Source organism: Lampetra planeri, chromosome 42 (assembly GCF_965212315.1).
Source record: "Lampetra planeri chromosome 42, kcLamPlan1.2.h2, whole genome shotgun sequence".
Classification (NCBI taxonomy): domain Eukaryota; kingdom Metazoa; phylum Chordata; class Hyperoartia; order Petromyzontiformes; family Petromyzontidae; genus Lampetra; species Lampetra planeri.
The window spans coordinates 6,199,562-6,220,174 of record NC_136148.1 but is presented as its reverse complement, the minus strand read 5'-3'; the positions used below and the strand labels follow the sequence as shown (position 1 = coordinate 6,220,174).

At 49.9% G+C, this 20,613-nt stretch overlaps 1 protein-coding gene across 1 annotated transcript in view; it reads right to left on the bottom strand.

Moving 5' to 3' along the window:
- The window catches only part of LOC144732341 (solute carrier family 12 member 4-like), a 62,476-nt gene that overhangs the window by 10,096 nt on the left and 31,767 nt on the right, over positions 1-20,613 (bottom strand). Inside the window, exons 10-20 of the mRNA XM_078613819.1 lie at positions 20,086-20,250; positions 19,131-19,229; positions 16,006-16,063; positions 14,232-14,406; positions 12,933-13,051; positions 8,392-8,490; positions 7,740-7,859; positions 4,826-4,930; positions 3,565-3,733; positions 2,650-2,845; positions 255-424 (exon numbers count right to left, since the gene is read on the bottom strand). Of these exons, the coding sequence (XP_078469945.1) occupies positions 255-424; positions 2,650-2,845; positions 3,565-3,733; positions 4,826-4,930; positions 7,740-7,859; positions 8,392-8,490; positions 12,933-13,051; positions 14,232-14,406; positions 16,006-16,063; positions 19,131-19,229; positions 20,086-20,250 (1,475 nt within the window). The remainder of the gene's footprint in view (positions 1-254; positions 425-2,649; positions 2,846-3,564; positions 3,734-4,825; positions 4,931-7,739; positions 7,860-8,391; positions 8,491-12,932; positions 13,052-14,231; positions 14,407-16,005; positions 16,064-19,130; positions 19,230-20,085; positions 20,251-20,613) is intronic.

Here is a 20,613-nt window from a genome sequence, read left to right as displayed (position 1 = left end):
AGTGTGACCGTGCGTCGATACGCTACTGCATGCACGTCGATGCGTCCATCGCCCGCTACGTATATATACGTTGAACTTCTTTCGCACCGTACGTAGCCAACCGTGCTAATCGGAGGCGCTACGGAGCATGCGCACGCACGTGCAGGGGCTGCGCCTGAGACTTTGCGTGGACACGTGCGACTGACGCTAGCCCCCCTCCCCACCCTAGCTGCCCCCCCCCCCCCCCACCGGCTGCCCCCTCCCCGCAGCGTCACCTTGTGCTGGCGCAGGAGGAAGGGCAGCAGCATGAGCATGCCGCCGTCGTGCACGATCCACCACACGTCGATGGTGCCCTCGGCGAAGCGCTCCGAGTTGGCGGGGAACAGCGACACGTTCTTGGCGACGAGCAGCGCTCGGTGGGCGGCCGTAGTGGCTCGCACCGTGTCTGCGCGAGATCGTTAGGCGGCAAGTGGAACCGTGAGACACCAGAGGTCGCAATCGGGTACCCGATACCCGTACCCTACCCGATACCCGGCTACCCGTACCCGGCCGGGTATCGAGTATGGGTACCCGTTTGCGACCCTGGTGCGGCCGGGTACGGGTACGGGTAGGTCGTGAGTCACTGGTGAGTAACCGTTTGTCACTCATTTTCCAACGTCTTGTCTCTTCTCACACGGTTTGATGAATTGCCGCAGTTCGGGAGGTTGCGCTGCTAATCAAGAATTGATTATTCGTTTTTTGCCGTCTCTCACGCATACGGTTTTGTTTGAGGCTAGTGAGAAAGAATGTCCATCAGTGACCTCGCAATCAATTATGCTTATCTTTGTAGATAACACCATCATCACTCTGGCCACAGCAATCATTATCACCACCACCACCAAATCTATCACAAACACCACCACCATAAACCTGGGCCACTAAGGAGTAAGGAGCAGACTTTGGAGATCACAACCAAACACCCACCCACATCTCCCAGCACTAAGCCTCCCGATGTGACCAGCAGCTCCACCCATCCTCGCCCCACCGTGCTCGCCGCTCGCTCCACCCCACTCCACCCCACGGCGCTCGCTCCACAAAGCTCGCTCGATCCCCACTCGCTCCACCCCACTCCACCCCACTCTCTCCAGCCCACCACGCTCGCTCCACAAAGCTCGCTCCATCCCCACTCGCTCCACCCCACTCCACCCCACTCTCTCCAGCCCACCACGCTCGCTCCACAAAGCTCGCTCCATCCCCACTCGCTCCACCCCACTCCACCCCACTCTCTCCAGCCCACGGCGCTCGCTTCAATGCGCTCGCTCCATCCCCACTCGCTCCACCCCACGCCACCCCACTCTTTCCAGCCCACCACGCTCGCTCCACAAAGCTTGCTCGATCCCCACTCGCTCCACCCCACTCCACCCCACTCTCTCCAGCCCACCACGCTCTCTCCACAAAGCTCGCTCCATCCCCACTCGCTCCAACCCACCCCACCCCACTCTCTCCAGCCCACCACGCTCGCTCCACAAAGCTCGCTCAATCCCCACTCGCTCCACCCCACTCCACCTCACTCTCTCCAGCCCACTACACTCGCTTCAATGCGCTCGCTCCATCCCCACTCGCTCCACCCCACTCCACCCCACTCTTTACAGCCCACTATGCTCGCTCCACAAAGCTTGCTCCATCCCCACTCGCTCCACCCCACTCCACCCCACTCTTTACAGCCCACCACGCTCGCTCCACAAAGCTCGCTCAATCCCCACTCGCTCCACCCCACTCCACCTCACTCTCTCCAGCCCACTACACTCGCTTCAATGCGCTCGCTCCATCCCCACTCGCTCCACCCCACTCCACCCCACTCTTTCTAGCCCACTACGCTCGCTCCACAAAGCTCGCTCCATCCCCACTCGCTCCACCCCACTCCACCCACTCTCTCTAGCCCACCATGCTCGCTCCACAAAGCTCGCTCGATCCCTACTCGTTTCACCCTACTCCACCCCACTCTCTCCAGCCCACCACGCTCGCTCTGCAGAGCTCAATCCATCCCCACTCGCTCCACCCCACTCCACCCCACTCTCTCCAGCTCGCTTCAACGCGCTCTCTCCACAAAGCTCGCTCCATCCCCACTCGCTCCACCCCACCCCACCCCACTCTCTCCAGCCCACCACGCTCGCTCCACAAAGCTCGCTCCATCCCCACTCGCTCCACTCCACTCCACCCCACTCTCTCCAGCCCACGGCGCTCGCTTCAATGTGCTCGCTCCATCCCCACTCGCTCCACCCCACGCCACTCTTTCCAGCCCACCACGCTCGCTCCACAAAGCTCGCTCAATCCCCACTCGCTCCACCCCACTCCACCCCACTCTCTCCAGCCCACGGCGCTCGCTTCAATGTGCTCGCTCCATCCCCACTTGCTCCACCCCACTCCACCTCACTCTCTCCAGCCCACTATACTCGCTTCAATGCGCTCGCTCCATCCCCACTCGCTCCACCCCACTCCACCCACTCTCTCTAGCCCACTACGCTCTCTCCACAAAGCTCGCTCCATCTCCACTCGCTCCACCCCACTCCACCCCACTCTCTCCAGCCCACCATGCTCGCTCCACAAAGCTCGCTCCATCACCACTTGCTCCACCCCACTCCACCCTACTCTCTCCAGCTCGCTTCAACGCGCTCGCTCCAATGCACCCACCGATGAAGGTCTTCCATGAGCGAGGGTCCTCGCTCTGCCGCCAGCCGTACGGCCAGCCCATGACCACGGTGTTGGGCTTCATGCCCCCGAGGCCGCACGACTGGATGAGGTGAGAGATGCCGTCGCGCACGCGGGGAGAGACCACCACCTGGTAGAAGCCCTTCACCTTCTCGGTCTCCACCAGCCTCTTGATGGACTGAGGGGATGGCAAACGTGGAGAACGAACATCGTCGACATATCCATCACCGCCCCCGTCGTCGTCATCTCCAACATCACGACCGCTACCACAACCATCATCAATCTTGATTCTCACTTCCGTGCCCTCGTCGAGGAGGCCGCTCTCCGATATTACAGTTACATGATAATTTATCACATTAACATCACTAGCCCAGCCCACTTCTTTATGACCCTTGGGCTACACCCATTTCAAACCTTTCAAAACAGTCTGCCTCAGCAGCAGACCATGCTTTCACACCTGATGACGGACGCTTGTGTTGCGCCCGAAACGTCGTGATTTATTTTATACCTACGTGACTTTACCAAAAGAACCAAAGAGTATATCTATCATCATCATCGTCACCAAAACCATCATCATCATCACCACTAACTAGGTTCAGGGCATCCACGGGGGCATTGGGGTCCTTTACCAAATGAGTCTCGGGGTGTTAACGCGCGACGTTGATTCTAAATGAGGGACAAAAGCGGAGGACCCGGAGAAAACTCCACGCGGCCACGGGGAGAGAGGGAGAGATGCGCAAACTCCAAATATGCAGCAGCAGGCGTCGTCAGGGTCAATGTAAGTAGAACCCCTCTTCACGACCATTCCTTGTTAGCGACTAATCGCTTAACGGCCTAAGCACTTCACGGCCGGTTTCGTGGAACCAATTACCGTCGTTAAGAGGGGTTCTGCGTTACCTGCTCCGCTGCCTGGGCCTCGGCACAGCTGCTGAGGAAGTCTCCGTGCAGCACGGAGCCCACGATGGTGAGGCCCTTGCCGGCCTTGAGCTGCGACGCGAAGCTGAGGAGGCGTGGAGCCCTCACCTCCATGCCCTCGCCCAGCTTGAGCAGAACGAGGACCTGCGGCCTGCCGAGCGTACAGTCGTGCGAAACGAAGTTGAAGATTTCATGAACAAACCTTTGACATTATAAGCACAGCGGGTACAATGAACGATGCTGCCGGCCTGTAACCTTCCACTGCTGGGCCAAGGCCTCGCCAATTTTCTTCCATTCCTCCCTTGGCTTAGTCCTCCTTCGCCAGTAGTGGCCTCAGAGCTCTGCATGTACATGCGTTGAACTTCTTTCGCACCGTACGTAGCCAACCGTGCTAATGGGAGTTGCAAGTGGATACCCGCGCGCTCGCGCACACGATAATTTGATGGACCGTGAAATACCGTCGTCAAAAAACAAACAGCAGCCTTGTACCGTGCCCTCTGACCTTTGAATACAATGCAATGAGAATAAATTCTGACATTGGCGCGCGCACGCACACACAAGCGCGCGCACGCAGCAGACCTCTCCAATGTGAACACATTCCAAACTTCACGCAATAACCTTCACCGTTATCCACCACGTGATAGTACATTCACCACGGGCATTGCGTCAGTCTAGGGGTACCCTGAAGCCAAGTGAAGTGTCGAACGCTCGCCGGCAGGAGGTCACGGGACAAACCCAGGTGCCATGGGTCGAGTGACTGAGATAGCTGCCAGACGCACCACCTGTGCGCCCCACCGTGCCAACTCGCTGCGTTTTAGCCGCCCTCGGCGCTTCCGCTCGTTGTTGTTCTACTTCTTTCGTATGGATTAATAACAGTAGATTAAAGATGTAATTTTAGATTCATCCACTCAATTGTTTGTTCAGAAGCAAAGTGGACCTCGTTCATTCCTCCTTTAAAGGAGCAAAGGCGGCGGCGGCGGCGTGTTTACGATGCGGTCGGTGGTTTGGGATTCGCGGCCGCACACTCGCAGGTCGCCGAATCTTCAATGCGCCCCATTTGTGCATCAGCTGGCCGCATCCGCCATGCCTCCTGGTCCCGATTCGTTTGATGGACGACTGTTGGCGGCGTGGAATGTTGAAGCCGGGAGTGTTCGACGGTAGGGTGGTGTGCGAGATGTTGATTTGTGACGTCGGCCGCAGTCCGCTCGTCGCCGCGAGGGCATCGCTTTCGTGCCGAGTTCACCTCCAGTTCTTGGTGTGTGGAGGGCCCTCCTCCAGTCGCAGGAGGGCGTATCGCGCCGCGCTGAGCGAGAGGCCCCGAATTCCGTCTCCCCACTCCTTCTCCGCACTGGTAAAGTGGACAAACAGACAGACAGACCGATCAGGTCAGAACAACTGAATGAACGACTGGGCATGATATTAGAAGTGGGTGGAAACGGTGATACGTTGTGCAGATGACAGCGCTTGGCGATTCCCTGGCGTGGTGGCGAACGCCTGCAAATTCAGTGCTTTGCAGCTGGCATGACAACACCTCAAAACATGAAGAAGGACCACTGCGCGAAACGTCGCCTACTATGTATGTTTTTATTTTATTTCAATGCAGCGCTATGAAATTTAGTTTTTGTTATTTGTGCCGCTGGCAGTGCAGTAGCAGCATGGCCACGTGTTATTTAGTTTTATTTATATATTTTTGTTGAGCGATTTGTTTACCTTTCCTATACCTTTCACTCCAATCGTGTTTTTGTACTGTTTGTTGTTACAACTCACTGACCCGCCTCGACTGCACATCTGTGGAAAAAGAGCGTCATAGCTCATCGGATTCCTCCAGGCCAAACTAAAGTTAACAATGCTGTTAATCAATGGTTGGCGGCAAGTATTAAATCGGTTCGAATTTGTCACACGAGTCGTAGATTCAACCAGTTGAATCTCGGTGAACTTCGTCCGTGGCTTTCATGTAGTCATTCTCTTGTCTGGTTAACTCAAGCAGACAACAATTACAATCACCGAGTAGCCAACCTGTCAACCCCTTGTCAGTGCCCTACCTCTTTACACACCAATTCAGACACCTTATTGTTCACCCCGTGCCCCTTATAAATCTCAACGTTGACAAATGGATGTGATCTTAATTTGGGAGCTTTCGTGACTGCAGGAATTATTCTTTGGTTCTTTTCGGTTAAGTCACGTCTAAAAATAAAATAATAAATCAAAATAAAACAACACATTACGACGTTTCGATTGCAACACAAGCAATCATCATCAGGCATAAAGGAAATAGCAACAAAAATCTAACTAGAAAACTATAGACCGACATACAAGCAGACAGACATCACAACGGCACACATAGAGAGGAGTATACAGGCACACGAAAATTAAATAACCTAGTAAAATATTGAAATGTGATGTAATACAACACAGAGAGTCGGTTAACACACAATTAACGCATGGCCTGGTTGACTTGTTGCAATCGAAACGTCGTAATGTGTTGTTTTATTTTGATTTATTATTTTATTTTTAGACGTGACTTAACCGAAAAGAACCAAAGAATAATTCCTGCAGTCACGAAAGCTCCCAAATTAAGATTGAACCACTTCTACGGGGAAGTTTTAAACTTATCCTTTTTTCTTTCTGGCTATTTGTTCTCTCTGCCTGTGTCCTCTCCTTGAAATTTCACACTTAAAATTCTAACTTAGCAAATTTTGAAACACGTAATAAACCAGGCTATGCGTTAATTGTGTGTTAACCGACTCTCTGTGTTGTATTACATCACATTTCGATATTTTGCTAGGTTATTTAATTTTCGTGTGCTTGTCTCCTAATTTTCAGGCTTGCCTCCCGTACCGCGTTTGTCCTAATTTTCAGGTTTGCCTCCCGTGCCGCGTCTATCATCTCACTTACAATGGGAGTACGTTGTGCGTGCACTCATTGATATGCTGATTTTCCCCGCCCTCTCCCTCCCCCCCGTCCCCTCCCCCTCCTCTCTATATTTAAGGGACCGTCACAGAAACGACCATCTCTTTGTGCCGATTTGTGTCCTCTCTCTGTGTGCCGTTGTGATGTCTGTCTGCTTGTATGTCTGTCTATAGTTTTCTAGTTAGATTTTTGTTGCTCACACAGCCGATTTGTGTCCTCTCTCTGTGTGCCGTTGTGATGTCTGTCTGCTTGTATGTCTGTCTATAGTTTTCTAGTTAGATATTTGTTGCTCACACTTAAAATTCTAACTTAGCAAATTTTGAAACACGTAGTCAACCAGGCCATGCGTTAATTGTGTGTTAACCGACTCTCTGTGTTGTATTACATCACATTTCAATATTTTACTAGGTTATTTAATTTTCGTGTGCCTGTATACTCCTCTCTATGTGTGCCGTTGTGATGTCTGTCTGCTTGTATGTCAGTCTATAGTTTTCTAGTTAGATTTTTGTTGCTATTTCCTTTATGCCTGATGATGATTGCTTGTGTTGCAATCGAAACGTCGTAATGTGTTGTTTTATTTTGATTTATTATTTTATTTTTAGACGTGACTTAACCGAAAAGAACCAAAGAATAAATGGATGTGAATTATTACATTGACATGGACTTGAGCCAATAACCTTTTAAAATAACAATGATGATGTGTAGACCTTTGTCAGTGCCCCACTTGATGAGGCAGCCTTCCTGTGCCGTGTCGTTCGTGGGGGTTGTCGGAGTCGGCACATCACAGGAAATGTAAATCCCTTGGTGACTCCGCTCCGTTCTTTTGACCGGTGGGATTGGGTTTCAGAGGTGACCCTTGAAATTACCGCAAAAAGCTGTGGCTCAATGTTGTTTTGGCAGCTAAATGAAAACTATGAGACAGCCAACACCAATCTAATGCATTTGCAGTACGAATTAATTATTAAGAAAACAAGTCGTTTATATTCCAAACAGTTAATTAGTCCGTATTACCTACATTTAAACTGCATTTACACGTAATTTACACCTCACCTATTTAATTAACGCTCAATACAATTTTCCGCAAGCAGCATTTTTCATTTTACTTGTATACGTGTCGTCAGCCTTCAAGACCAACGCCAAATTCCGGCCTACTCAGGTCCGGGCCAGAGGAGTTTTTTTTCCGTCACACCCCTTTGCACTCTCAACAGGGTTGCGCCTCGTGCGAGTCTGGGTGACGCGTCGCTCACCCGCGGTACTCGATGTACTTGTAGATCATCCCGGCGATGACCATGGCCACGATGGCGTAGTACCACGACGAGATGAACATGAGCGCCAGGCAGATGCTCATGCCCAGGAAGGAGAGGGCCCTGGAAAGAAAAGAAAACCCCAAAAAAGCACACATACACGGTGACAACCATGTCGTTTTATTTTAATGATACTAGGTAAAGCCGATTATTTTTGTTAAGAAGCGACATGGCCACAAATGATAGCCTCAACGAAGTGGCATACCATATGTGAGAATTTATCGCAGCCAAATACTCTAAACGCGCGTTTATAAACGTGGAGGGAAAAACCCGAGGACCCGGAGAAAAGATCCACGTGACCACGGAGAAAGAGACACGCAAACTTCAAAAATCCAGCAGGCGCCAGGCTCGAGATCGAACCCTCGACCTCCTGCATACCAGGCGAGGGAGATAACATCTTGCCACCGTGGCAACGCCATCGTGTGGTTTTGGACCTCAATAATATTCTGTTTTCAGCAGGTGGGCTCCATGGGCCAGAAATCCCGTTCCAGGATCAATCGAGCGTCTCTGATGTGTGGTCCCATTCTGCATGAGCCGTGATCCTGGATGGATTTGGTTCCTCCGATTCAACCTCCCGCGCTCACGCCTGGCTCACCAGTGGTAGTACTTGAAGCGCGGCCGCCAATTTGGGGTTCGAAGGAGCGTCTGGACGGCGCAGGCCAGGTTCACAAACATGTAGCACATGAGGAAAAACCTGCACAACACACACACACACACCAGTGCACAACACACACACCAACAGCAACAACCGCCATTCGCCACTAAGTATCGGTGACATCACCACGGCACTTGTGCCAGGCTATGTGCACTTTAAGCCACGTGAAGTGTCACGGGACAGACCCAGGTGCCATGGGTTGACTGAATGAGACGACTGGCCGATGCACCACCTGTGCCCCCTACTATGTCAACGTGTTTTAGCCGCCCGGTGCTCTGCTCGTTGTTGTGAGCACACCAGTGCACAACATACACACACAGCCAGTGCACAACACACACACACACACCAGTGCACAACACACACACATCGCCCCGCCCCCTTCACCAACCTGCACTGACCACCTTGGTGAAGTATGATTAAACAAACCCGCACCACTGAAGTGACATGGGGAGAGGTGATCATCCAGCAAAGGATCAGCTGTTTGCGCACAGTATTGACAAAGATCCCTCGTATAGCCTTATCAGACTGTTGCGGCACACGAGGGGGTGGGTGGCCATCATCACGCCCGGCCGCTTTTGTCTCCCTTGTAGGGATCACTTCACATCGCACCAGGTACTCATTTGAGGCTGAGTCGACCTAGGGGAAGCCTAGGACCAGGTTCAGATAATCGTCACCGGTGTTGGCCATGAGCGGAAATCGAACTCGGGTCGCCAGGTTTGTAGCGCAGCGCGCTAACCGCTACACTACCGCTTTCCACACTCACAACACACACAACAACAACCGCCATTCGCCACTAAGTGGCGGTGACGTCACCACGACGCTTGTGACAGGCTATGTGCACGTTGAAGCCACGTGAAGTGTCGAACGCCCGCTGGCACGAGATCACGGGACAGACCCAGGTGCCACGGGTCGACTGAGATGAGTGGCTGATGCACAACCTGTGCCCCCTACTGTGCCAGCTTGCTGTTCTTTATGAGAATAGGTTTTCACATTTTTTTTCTGGCAAGAAAACAAGTGTGAAGATGTTAAAACACCAAACTGAAACATTTTACGGGGAATTATGTGTGCATTAACCACAATACTTGTGGTCAGAATGCAAACAAAAGCATACTCTGATACCAAGGATTTGTGAGCTCCTCACACAATCCAGCCTGGTTAAACCCAGAATGGACCGTAGGCAGGCCACCCTAAATGTTTCTAACCGGCGAAGATGTTCCATTAGGGGAGTCCACGTTTCGCAAGCGTAGAGAAGGGAGGGAATGACTGTGGCCGAGAAGACCTAAAGCTTCCTGTGGAGTCACAGACCAGGTAGTTTCCACACAGCGTTACGCAACCGTTGAAAAGATAATGCTGCTCGACTGATTTGGAGTGAGACCTCTGCTGTCAAATCAGAGCCGGTCATGAGCACACTGCCCAGGTATGGGAAACTCTCCACTCTCTCCACAACTGCCCCATCACCAATTGGGAGTTGTGGGGGTGGAGTGTCCGATGGTACAAAATATCCAGGCAGGTGCTTAGTTTTGGTGGGGCTGATGGTAAGGCCCCACCTCTTACTAGCAAGCTCCAGGTTTAGCAGCAGCGCCTCCAAATCCTCCTCCGAGTGAACAGCAATTAACAGATCATTGGCATACTTAACATGGTTGAGCAATAGGGAGACATCCCTTGACCGCACCCGGGCATCGATCAGCCTCCCACTGTATCTGTACCAGATGGAAATTCCTCCGGTAGAGCTACTGATGGCTTTACGAAATACGTGGTCGAAATATGTTAAATAATGTGGGAGCCAGAGGACATCCCTGTCGCACCCCAAGGTGTACAGGGAATAACTCCGACTCCCGGCCACGTAGTGTTACCCGGCCCCGCTCACACTCATGAAGGTCCTTACTGATCGTGAGCAGAGGGTCAGGGACTCTGAAAGCATGAACAACAACCCAGAGCCCAGGCCTACTGATGGTATCATAGGCCTTGACCAGGTCAAAAAAGCAGAGATGTAGGTCTTGTTGAAATTCCCTACACCTCTGCTGTAGGAGACGGGCAAAAAATATGGCATCTGCGCAGGACTAGCCTTTCCTGAAACCACATTGGGGCTCCGCAAGCCTCTCCTCAGCGTGCCTAGCAAGGCGATGTTGAATAATCCTTTCCAGGACCTTTTCCGGCACACTGTGGAGTGAGAAGACCCTGTAGTTGTTACAGTCTGTGTGGTCCCCCTTCTTAAAGAGGGGGACCACCAGGGCATCCTTCCAATCCTGCAGTTGTCCAGATTGTTGTTATGATGTCATGTCGGGCAGTCTATGCACAAACGCCACCATCCCTCAGCATTTCGCTTGGGATATCATCTCTGCCCGGTGCCTTTCCTGGTCTCAGACTCCGGATCGCCTTCAGTACTTCTTTAACAGATGGCACCTCAGCCAGCCACTCACAGGGGCACCGCAGCCTCAGCAGGGTCATCCCCACTTTGTCCCACGTTGTTTTCCAGGCTGAGGGATTTCCCCTCCCCCATGACCTCACAGAAATGCTCAGCAAATCTGCAAACCTGTTCCTGGGGGTCGGAGATTGGATCACCGTTCTTTCCCCTAATGATGGTAATGGGTATGGCGCTGCAGGTTACTTTTTTGATGGCATCATAGAGCGATTTGTGATCGTGGGCCATTGAGGCAGACTCCATCTCCTCAGCAATCCGCGACCACCACCCATCCTTGCAGCGCCTCACGACTCTCCGAACCTCCGAGCGAATGGTGCGGTAAGCCTCCTCATTCTCCGACGTGGGATGCTGTCGCTGATGAGTGGGCCTGTCGCTTTTTCTCAGCCAGCCTGAACACCTCTGTCAGCCAGGGTCTCCAAAAGCAGCCATTGCAACTGAAAGAGCCACAGTCCTAAATCCCGCCCATTTCCCCTCGACATCTGGAGGAGTGTGGGACGATGCCAACCTCAGCCACAAGCGATGATGAAATTCTCGCTTGCAACGTTCATCAGCTAGCTGAGAACATGCCACTATGGGTTTGAATGGGGTCCTGGGTGTACACCCACCACCAGAGGGAAGAATGGCAGGTGCATCTTACAGATGACAAGTCGATGGTCAGTGGGCAGATCAGCCCCACGGTAGGTCCTCGTGTCAAGGACATGGGCCCGCATCCGCTATTCCGTCACTATGTAGTCCAGCAGATGTTCTTGCTTAGACCCCAGCATGCATCCATGATGTTATGTGGATGCGCCGATGCCGGAACAGAGTGTTGGTAATTACAAGCCCATGGGCTGCACTAAAATCTAGCAGCCTCCTGCCGTTGTTATTGAGCTGATCTGGCCCATGCCTTCCAATCAATCCAGACCAGGTGCCAGCATCATGACCAACTCGGGCATTGAAGTAACCAAACATGATTACTCTATCCTGAGGGGCCGCTTTAGCTAGCACCTGTGACATGAGGTCATAGAAGGCATCTGACTCATCGGCCTTGCCTGCATCCCTCCACGGATGTTCATCTTAGGTGGAGGCATAAATAACCACGACCACCACTCCTCGCCTCTGGTTGATGAGAAGGCGAGCCCATAATAGCCTGGGGCTTACAGCTTTCCACACCTCACCGCCACGCTCCCACGCCCCCTTCATTCTATCCGGCAAAAACAACCCCCTACCAACTCGTTGGTGCCAGATGGCAACGTTGTGGTGGAAGGTGCCGTGGGGAGGGCCTATTTAGATTGGCCATTCCCCTCATGGCATTTGTAACCACCACAGCGGCCAAACCGGGACTCTGGATGGGTGCGAAGGGCTGGTAACCCCTCCACCTTCAATTTCAATTAATTAATATGAAACCACGACTGAAAAATCTAATTAATAAGCTTGTGCTGGAGGCCCCAGGGGGACAGGCGTCTATGACGTCTCCTGGCCCAACCCCATTTGGCGGAGCCAGGAGACTGAATCCTTACCCTCGGTGCTCCTCCAGAAACAACTAAAAACCACTCCGGGTGGCCACGTGGAATGTTCGAACCCTCACTGGGGAGGAGAGGCTGCCACTCCTCTGTCGGGAGCTGGACCGGTACCGCCTGGATCTCTGCCGTATTCAGGAGGTCCGGTGGACCGGCTCTGGCTCCTGCCACCATGAGGGATGGACAGTCCTCTACTCGGGGCAGGAGATTGCCAAACAACAAGGAGTAGCTCTTCTTCTGAACAACACACACACACCCGATAACACCTACATGCAACACATACCTGATCGCACCCACACACAACACACATACCCAATCATACCCACAGACATACCCCAATTGCACCCACACACGCAACACACACACACACATACCCGATCGCACCCACACACACACGCACACATACCCAATTCTCACACACATATCCAATCGCACCCACACAACTACCCGATCGCACCGACACATTCACACGCACCCGATCGCACCCACAGACACGACACGCACACACAAACAACCACTGCCGCCCACGCATAAGCGTAGAGCTGGGGCGTCCTCCGTACATGGAGAGGATGGGCGCCACCATGTCGAGCGACGCGATGAGAATGCCGAGCTCGGCGATTCCGGCCGTGAGCAGCAGTGCCCACGTGGGCTCCCCATTAGCTTTGCCATGGCCGAAAACCTGAAAAGGAACACGCAATAAGATAACGTTGGGTATGGAACAAGACACCTTGCCACGGTGGCGAGATGTTAACTACCTCGCCTGGTATACAGGAGGTTGTGGGATTGACTAGACACAGACGCCTGTATATTTGCAGTTGTCTCACCGCATGGATTTTTCTCCGGTTCCTCCGGTTTTTCCCTCGACTTTTAGAAACATGCGTTTAGAGTATTTCGCTGCAATAAATTACCACATGATGATACGCCATTACGTTGAGCTGTCATTTGTGGTAGCCAGGTCGTTTCTCAAAAAGAGCTATATAGCTCAGTGGGCCTTACCTGCTAAAATAAATCTAGTTTAGTTCATAGTTTTAGTACCTATGACCAAATCACCCGAATGCCCCTGGTCTTACCAGATCTCAGAAGCTGAGCAAAGTTGAGCCTGCCGCAGTGTTTGGATAGGTGACCACTAAGAGTCTTATTTTCAGGTCAGTGACCCAGAAAATATTTCTGCACCTGGCACACCCGATCCGGTATACCGCCCGCTATGGCGAGCAATGAAGGGGTTTGGGAAATTATTCAAAATAGCTATCGGACGGTTTTGTTCACGAATAACTCTGAGAGACGACGTTGGAGCAGGTGAGCGATTGAGGGAGCCATGGAGGAGGCGTGATGGTTGCAGACTCTGCCAGATTACTCGTATTTCGCAAATTCTCTAATGCCAGCAATACCAACATCATGCTGCTGACATTGATAACGACGATGATGAAGGTTATGAGTGACGACGACGGTGTTGACTATGATGATGACGTTGATGATGTTAACAATTACGATACTCGTGGCGATCTTGACAATTCTTATTATGATGATATTGACAACGATGATGATATTCATCTTCTTGGTTCTTTCTTCACCTGAGGACGGCTGCTTGCGTTGTAGCCAAAACGTCGTGAAAATTATTTTATTATGTTTTTATTATTATTATTTTATTATTTCCCTTCTACGTGACTTTACCGAAAGAACCAAGAAGATGAATCCCTGCAGTCACGAAAGCTTTAAAAAGAGATGATGATATTCACATTTTGACGACTATGACGTTGACAACGTTGACAACGTTGACAATTACGATACTCGCGACGATAATGATAATTTGTGATGATGACGACCACGATGATGGCGGCAATCATCATGACGATGAACACCTGCAGGAAGGGGATGATGTTGTCCTTGGCGATGGCCTGCAGCAGACGGGGTGCCCCCGTCAGGCTCTGGAGGCCCGCCCCGCACGTGGAGAAGAACGATCCGATGACGATGACCCACGGCGAAGGCCACGCGAGGGTGCCCACCACCAGGTTTCCCCTCACGGCCTCGCCAAACCTGCGCCACCAATGGCCGCACGGCTTTGTGAATCACGCGGAAAAAATGGTGGCACGGTGGGCACAGCGGTAACGCGTGTGCCTCACCGCAAGGGCCCCTGAGCTTGATTCCTGACTCGGGTGCACTTCTGCGTGGAGTTACGTATGTATGTTGAACTTTGTTTTTGCACCGTACGTAACCAACCGTGCTAATTGGAGGTGCGAGGGAAGGACAACAAACTAAATACCAGCAGTTCTACAGAAATCAGTTTTCAATCTAGATTTAAGTGTAGCTCCAGTGACTTCCTAACATCGCAAGAGCATTCCAGACGGCTGCAGAAACGCATCTGAAAGCGCGCAATGCAGTGACCGTCTTTGGTCGACGGCCAGCCAAAAGCCGCTGCGAGGATGACCGAGTTTGCGTGATGGTTTATGCTCCTTGACGAGATCAGCAAGGTGTTGTGGCTCATTTGAAGCAAGCACTTCGTGTGTAATATGTGCGACCTTATAACGTATTTGTTCGGCAATCGGAATGTTCTCTCCCTCTGTTCTGCATGGGTTTACTCCGGGCTCTCTGGTTTCCTTCCATAGCTTAAAAAAAATCCAACGGAATTGGTATTGGCCAAACATCCCAATGATGAAAAATTCCTTGAAAATTTCACGGCTGCAACATCACCCCCTACTGAAAAAGCCCGGCAGGGTCCTTCTAAAGAAGATACTTGAGACTCAGTCAGGCAATCCTGGGTAAAAGTAATATAAATTGCTTATCAAACCACTTTTTTTTTAAACGAGTTGAACAATGGTAAATACCCGAGGCTCAGACAGTTCTAAAGTCTCAAACTGATTTGTATCTCATGAACGCAATTCAGTTGGTTCCATGTGTCCACTTTGGATCTATCAGTCGTTAATTTTCTACTGAAGGAAGAGACGTGTGGTTTATAGGTCAACTGTATCCAACATGCTCATGGAAGCGCACACTGTGTGGTTGTGATCTCTGACTTAATAATCTCAATCTTAGGGGCATCTCGACAACAAGTTGTCAAGGTTTATCGCACTTTCGATTCGCCCGGTTGGCTAGGTACAGCGAGTTCAACATACATACTTATCCCAAGTGAAATGAAAAAATGTTTTATTAACATGACCACTTCCTACTTTTAACAATGATCATTTTAGAGAGAAAAAAACAATTTTTTATTTGTATTCTTTAAAAAGGCTGTGATATGATTAATTCGTTTTTCAACGTATGTATACTACTGACAATGTAGTCCCTTAATATTTCTATTTGATTAAGCCAGACATCAAGACCATAATGTGGTTCTGTACGCTCAAAAAAATATTAACATCACAACGGAGAGTGCATAAGAGGTTTTATTGGGGTTAGATCGCGTAAATATATATATATTTACGCGATTTAAATATATTTTGGGGTTAGATAGCGTAAATATATATATATTTAAATTTATTTACACGATTTAAATATATTTACGCGAAATATATTTACGCGATCAAACCCAAAAAAACCTCTATTATGGATATTGGTCGCGAAAGCCTACGTGTGAAACGTATTTATTTTTTAATGCAGACAAAATTTACAGCTGAATGTAAAATTTTAATTACTTACTTGTCCCTTAAGACGACTCCCTCGACGCAGGCTCCGAACAGAATGACGCTGGTGAGATCTGAGCCACGCGTGTCAGTGAAGGACTGCGAACCCATTTGAGAGGCTACAGAAGGCAATTCGTAATAGAGGTGGTTTTGGGTTAGATTGCGTAAAACAAAATGTGGCGTTAAACCCGCCACCACCCGACACAGCCAATTAGTGAGGTTTGTCACGTAAAACAAAACGTGCCAAATCGTTGCTAGTACAGCACACCGGTGTGTTGGAGAGCAAACCCACAACACATTTACAATTCGAGTAGATTTATATTCACGCAATCTCACCCAAAAACATCTCTATTATGGATAACATTGGTCGCGGAAGCCTACGTGTTATACAGAAGGCAACTGGAAAATAAACCAAAGTTAACTTTTGGCGATTAAAAGAAATACTCATCGGGAGAGAAAACAAAGTAATATACAATGCAAAACGTGATTTATGGACAGCAAAAAGGTGCGGTTTTGACCATACGATCAATCCTCCCATCATGCCTTGCATGTCACGTGGCATCCCCGGTACTATGCGTATCACGTACACACAAGCCCCTTGTTTTATGCCACCAACTCAAAACGAAATTGTTGCCGCATTCTTTTCAACAGCAGCAGAACAAGGTGATGAGATAACTGCACACCGGCGTCACCCCTTGTTAGGAATCATCAGTATACTATAACCAATGTACGGCTAGTCTCATCCACATGTAACAATTCACCTCCCCGTAAATGTAATTAAATGGTGACGTTTTGACTCAAGAATCAAAACTTGTCTGGTTTGTACCGAACGATTTGAACTATGGCACATGGTTTGTGTTGTTACTTTGACTAGCCTATAGATACATTTACAGAAATTTTGCAGTCATTTGTCAATCCACTGCTGGATGAAGGGCTCCCGACATATACGTTGTGTCAGTCATTGGGACTGCTTGACCATATTTCACCACGCTGGTCAGTGTGGTTTGGTGAAGAGGGGTTCAGGAACCGTGGTGTCAGCCGTGGCCAGGAGTCGAAATTTTGGGGGCTGGGTTCATGATGCTCCCATGAATTCACGCATAATTCATATAAATTAGGCATGCATTAACGTGCATCAAGTCTGTGTGTTCATGAATTGAAATTATTCCAGTGCACAAGAAACGTTTTAATTTGTGCACATAAATTGTGCGCACATTAAAAGGAGTCGTGATTTGATGAACACATCAGGAATGCAATAATTGATTTAGTCTATAAATTAATTAATTTCAGGTGCCTACAATTTAACGGCGAGTGGCGTAGACATCGCAGATGTGCACGATAATTATAAACGTGAATTTCAATAACCTCTTTACAAATGCAACATTTTGAAGATACTTTTTTTTCTTCAATCAAAAACACATTCGTCAGCAAGATTGCGTAGCCTGAAAATAAACTAAAAGCATAGGTAACGTTTAAGAAAATAGCTTTGCCTGGAAAGATGGGGATGGCTTAGGTTTGTTTGTATGTTTCTATTTAAAGCTTTCGTGACTGCAGGGATTCATCTTCTTGGTTCTTTCGGTAAAGTCACGTAGAAGGGAAATAATAAAATAATAAAAAGAAAACATTTGATTACGTTTTATTTTATAAAAAAAAGATGTTTAATTTTTATTATTTTATTATTTCCCTTCTACGCGACTTTACCGAAAGAACCAAGAAGATGTTTGTTTGTATGTGTTTGGGTGATTTGTTTACCTTTCTTGTACTTTGTGTTTTTGTACTGCTTGTTGTTGTTACATTCTTACCCGCCCCTGGTGGACATCTGTGAAAAAAAGCTTTATAGCTCATCGGATTCCTCCAGTCTAAATTCATATTCTGATTCTGACATATGCAAGGGCTCCGTGTTATTGACTAACGTGTTGAATTGTTTTGCTGAACGTGCTTGTGCAAATAATAACCAAGTAATTGTAAAAACATCTAATCAAAGCTTGCAGAGCACAGGGCCCACAAAATACCAAATGACCAGCAACAAACAGCACTATTGAGGACATCATCGATCAAAGTCGATGTTTCTTGATCGAGCAAGGCAAATACTTATCCAGTCAGAAATCAATATTGAAATTTCCTATGAAATTAGACAGAAAAATACAAATATTCCCATTTGAAAGTATAATGAGAGCCTGCACACAGGAATCGAATTATCATTATCCTAAGGTCAAATATTTGCTCTCAGCAGGATATAATGCAAAAGATAGTTAAACATTTGCATACACAGCACACAAAAGCGAAGAAAAAACACCCCAGATAGCCTTCAACAGTGTTGAGGCAAGTGCTGTTCAGCACAGCACACGAGGGGGTGGGTGGCCAGCACCACGCCCGGCCGCCTTTGTCTCCCCAGTGGCGATGTTTACACACTTGCACCAGGTACTCATTTGAGGCCGAGTCGACCTAGGGAAGGCCCAGGACCGTGAGCGGGAATCGAACTCCGGTCGCCGGGTTCATAGCACAGCGCGCGAACTACTCACTACTGCTCCCCCATAGCAGTAGAGAACACACGCACATGCATAATACATAGCAAGCCTTAATTGATTTGAGAATGTTCTAAACATCTACATTTCTATTTTGTTTAATGACCCATCAGCATTTTCAGCTTTACTCGAATTACATCGAACAGCATGGTTAGCTACGTATGGTACGAAAGAAGTTCCACATACACATGATATAATATAGGCATGGTGCAATATTGCATTTCCGACTTGCTGGGGACTGATGTATAGGAGGATAAGTGAAAAGTTTGGCTATGTGAACAACTATAAAAATGACAGTTACGCCATGTGTATGTACTGCACTGGCTATGGGTGGGTAATTGGTTAGGGCCGCTACGTTACAGCGGTATATGCCATGATGTGTTGGACCACATTAACTGTTAAACTCTCATGTTCACACCCATGTCTCCATTGCACTGAACTCCACTGACAGGGAACCCCTAAGGTGACCTCACTTGCGCGGAAAACAAATGGTGTGTTTGACACACGTGGGCTTCCCTGCGAAAAACTAATTGGGTCCCATGTGGGTCTCAGACAGGAGCGACATCCTGGTCAGGACCGTGTGTTTATAGAGAAACGCCTTTGGCTTCGGAGAGGATACACACAGTGGAGGTGGTGGCGATTGCCATTATGGTCCCGATGGGAATGGACTTCTGAGCGTCCTTCAAATCCCCCGAGCGATTGGAGCCGGCCATGATGCCTGTAACACGGAGAGACAATGTGTCAACACCAAACGCAAGCCACCGCGCGATTTAACGATTCAGAATTATCTGCAACCCTGCGGTTGCTCGCTCACGCCACTGCTGCTGAAAGGGCCTCCACCACTAAAGAGAGAACCCCTCTAGAAGTAAATTGGCCTCCTCTTCCACACCGATTAGACATCGAGTTCAAGAGGTGAAAGTGTTCACACTTTAATCTATCACACAGTGGTGGAGGGATTTACGAATTCGGCACCATCGTTTCGAGCGACGCACCGGGCGTTGGAATGGAACCGGCGACCTCTGGATGGCAATTCAAGTTTTCGAACAATTACACAACGGCAGGATCCAACGATTAACACATTGCTGCGGAGGGAGCTGGTAGGAACGTTGAGTTGCTCGGTCAATGGCCAGGGTCAACGGCGGCGTGGTGTATTTCGCAAATATGCCCGACTGTGAGGGCGGGCACAAGCCGGCGTGAGTAGGTTAAACGTTGAGTTTTATAAGGGCACCACGAGGTGACCAGCCCTCCCCTCCCCACCCAGCCCCACCCCTCACATCCCCCACCCAGCCCCACCCTCCCAACCCAGCCCCTCCCCACCCTCCCCACCCAGCCCCTCCCCACCAGCCCCTCCCTGCACGACGGACGGACGGACACAATAATCCCCTGTGGGCTGGTGGAACCAGTGGGTTCCTACCAGTATTAACAATGTTAAAATGACGGTGATGATGATAATCGACGTCGTAACAACGTCACTGTTACAATGACACGGTGGAAACGCTGGCACGAAGAACAACAACAGCAGCAACGACGACGGTCGATGACAAAGTTGACAAACCCTGCGCAAAAAGACAAACCGGTCACGGACGGGAAGAAGATCCCGACGAGGGCAGTGAAGGAGGTGGCGATGTCGGCGAACACGTAAGGGAGCGTGCGGCTCGGGTACTCCCCTCCGCCCACGGCCTCCACCCCGGCCTTCTCGGCGAGGTCTCCCTTGCCGGAGTAACTGCTCCACACGTTCTCTGCCAGACACAGCGCAACGAGCGACATCACTCTACGCGTGACGATTATTATTAGTTTTCTTCTTCTTGTCCCCATCACCATCATCCCCATCACAACCACCATCATCACAACCACCATCAGAACCACCATCAACCACAACTTTCTCTGCGAGGTCTCCCTTGTCGGAGTAACTGCTCCACACGTTCTCTGCCAGACACAGCGCAACGAGCGACATCACTCTTCGCGTGACGATTATTACTTTTCTTCCTCTTGTCCCCATCCCCATCACAACCACCATCAACACAACCGCCATCAAAACCACCACCAACCACAACCTTCTCTGCGAGGTCTCCCTTTGCCGGAGTAACTGTTCCACACGTGCT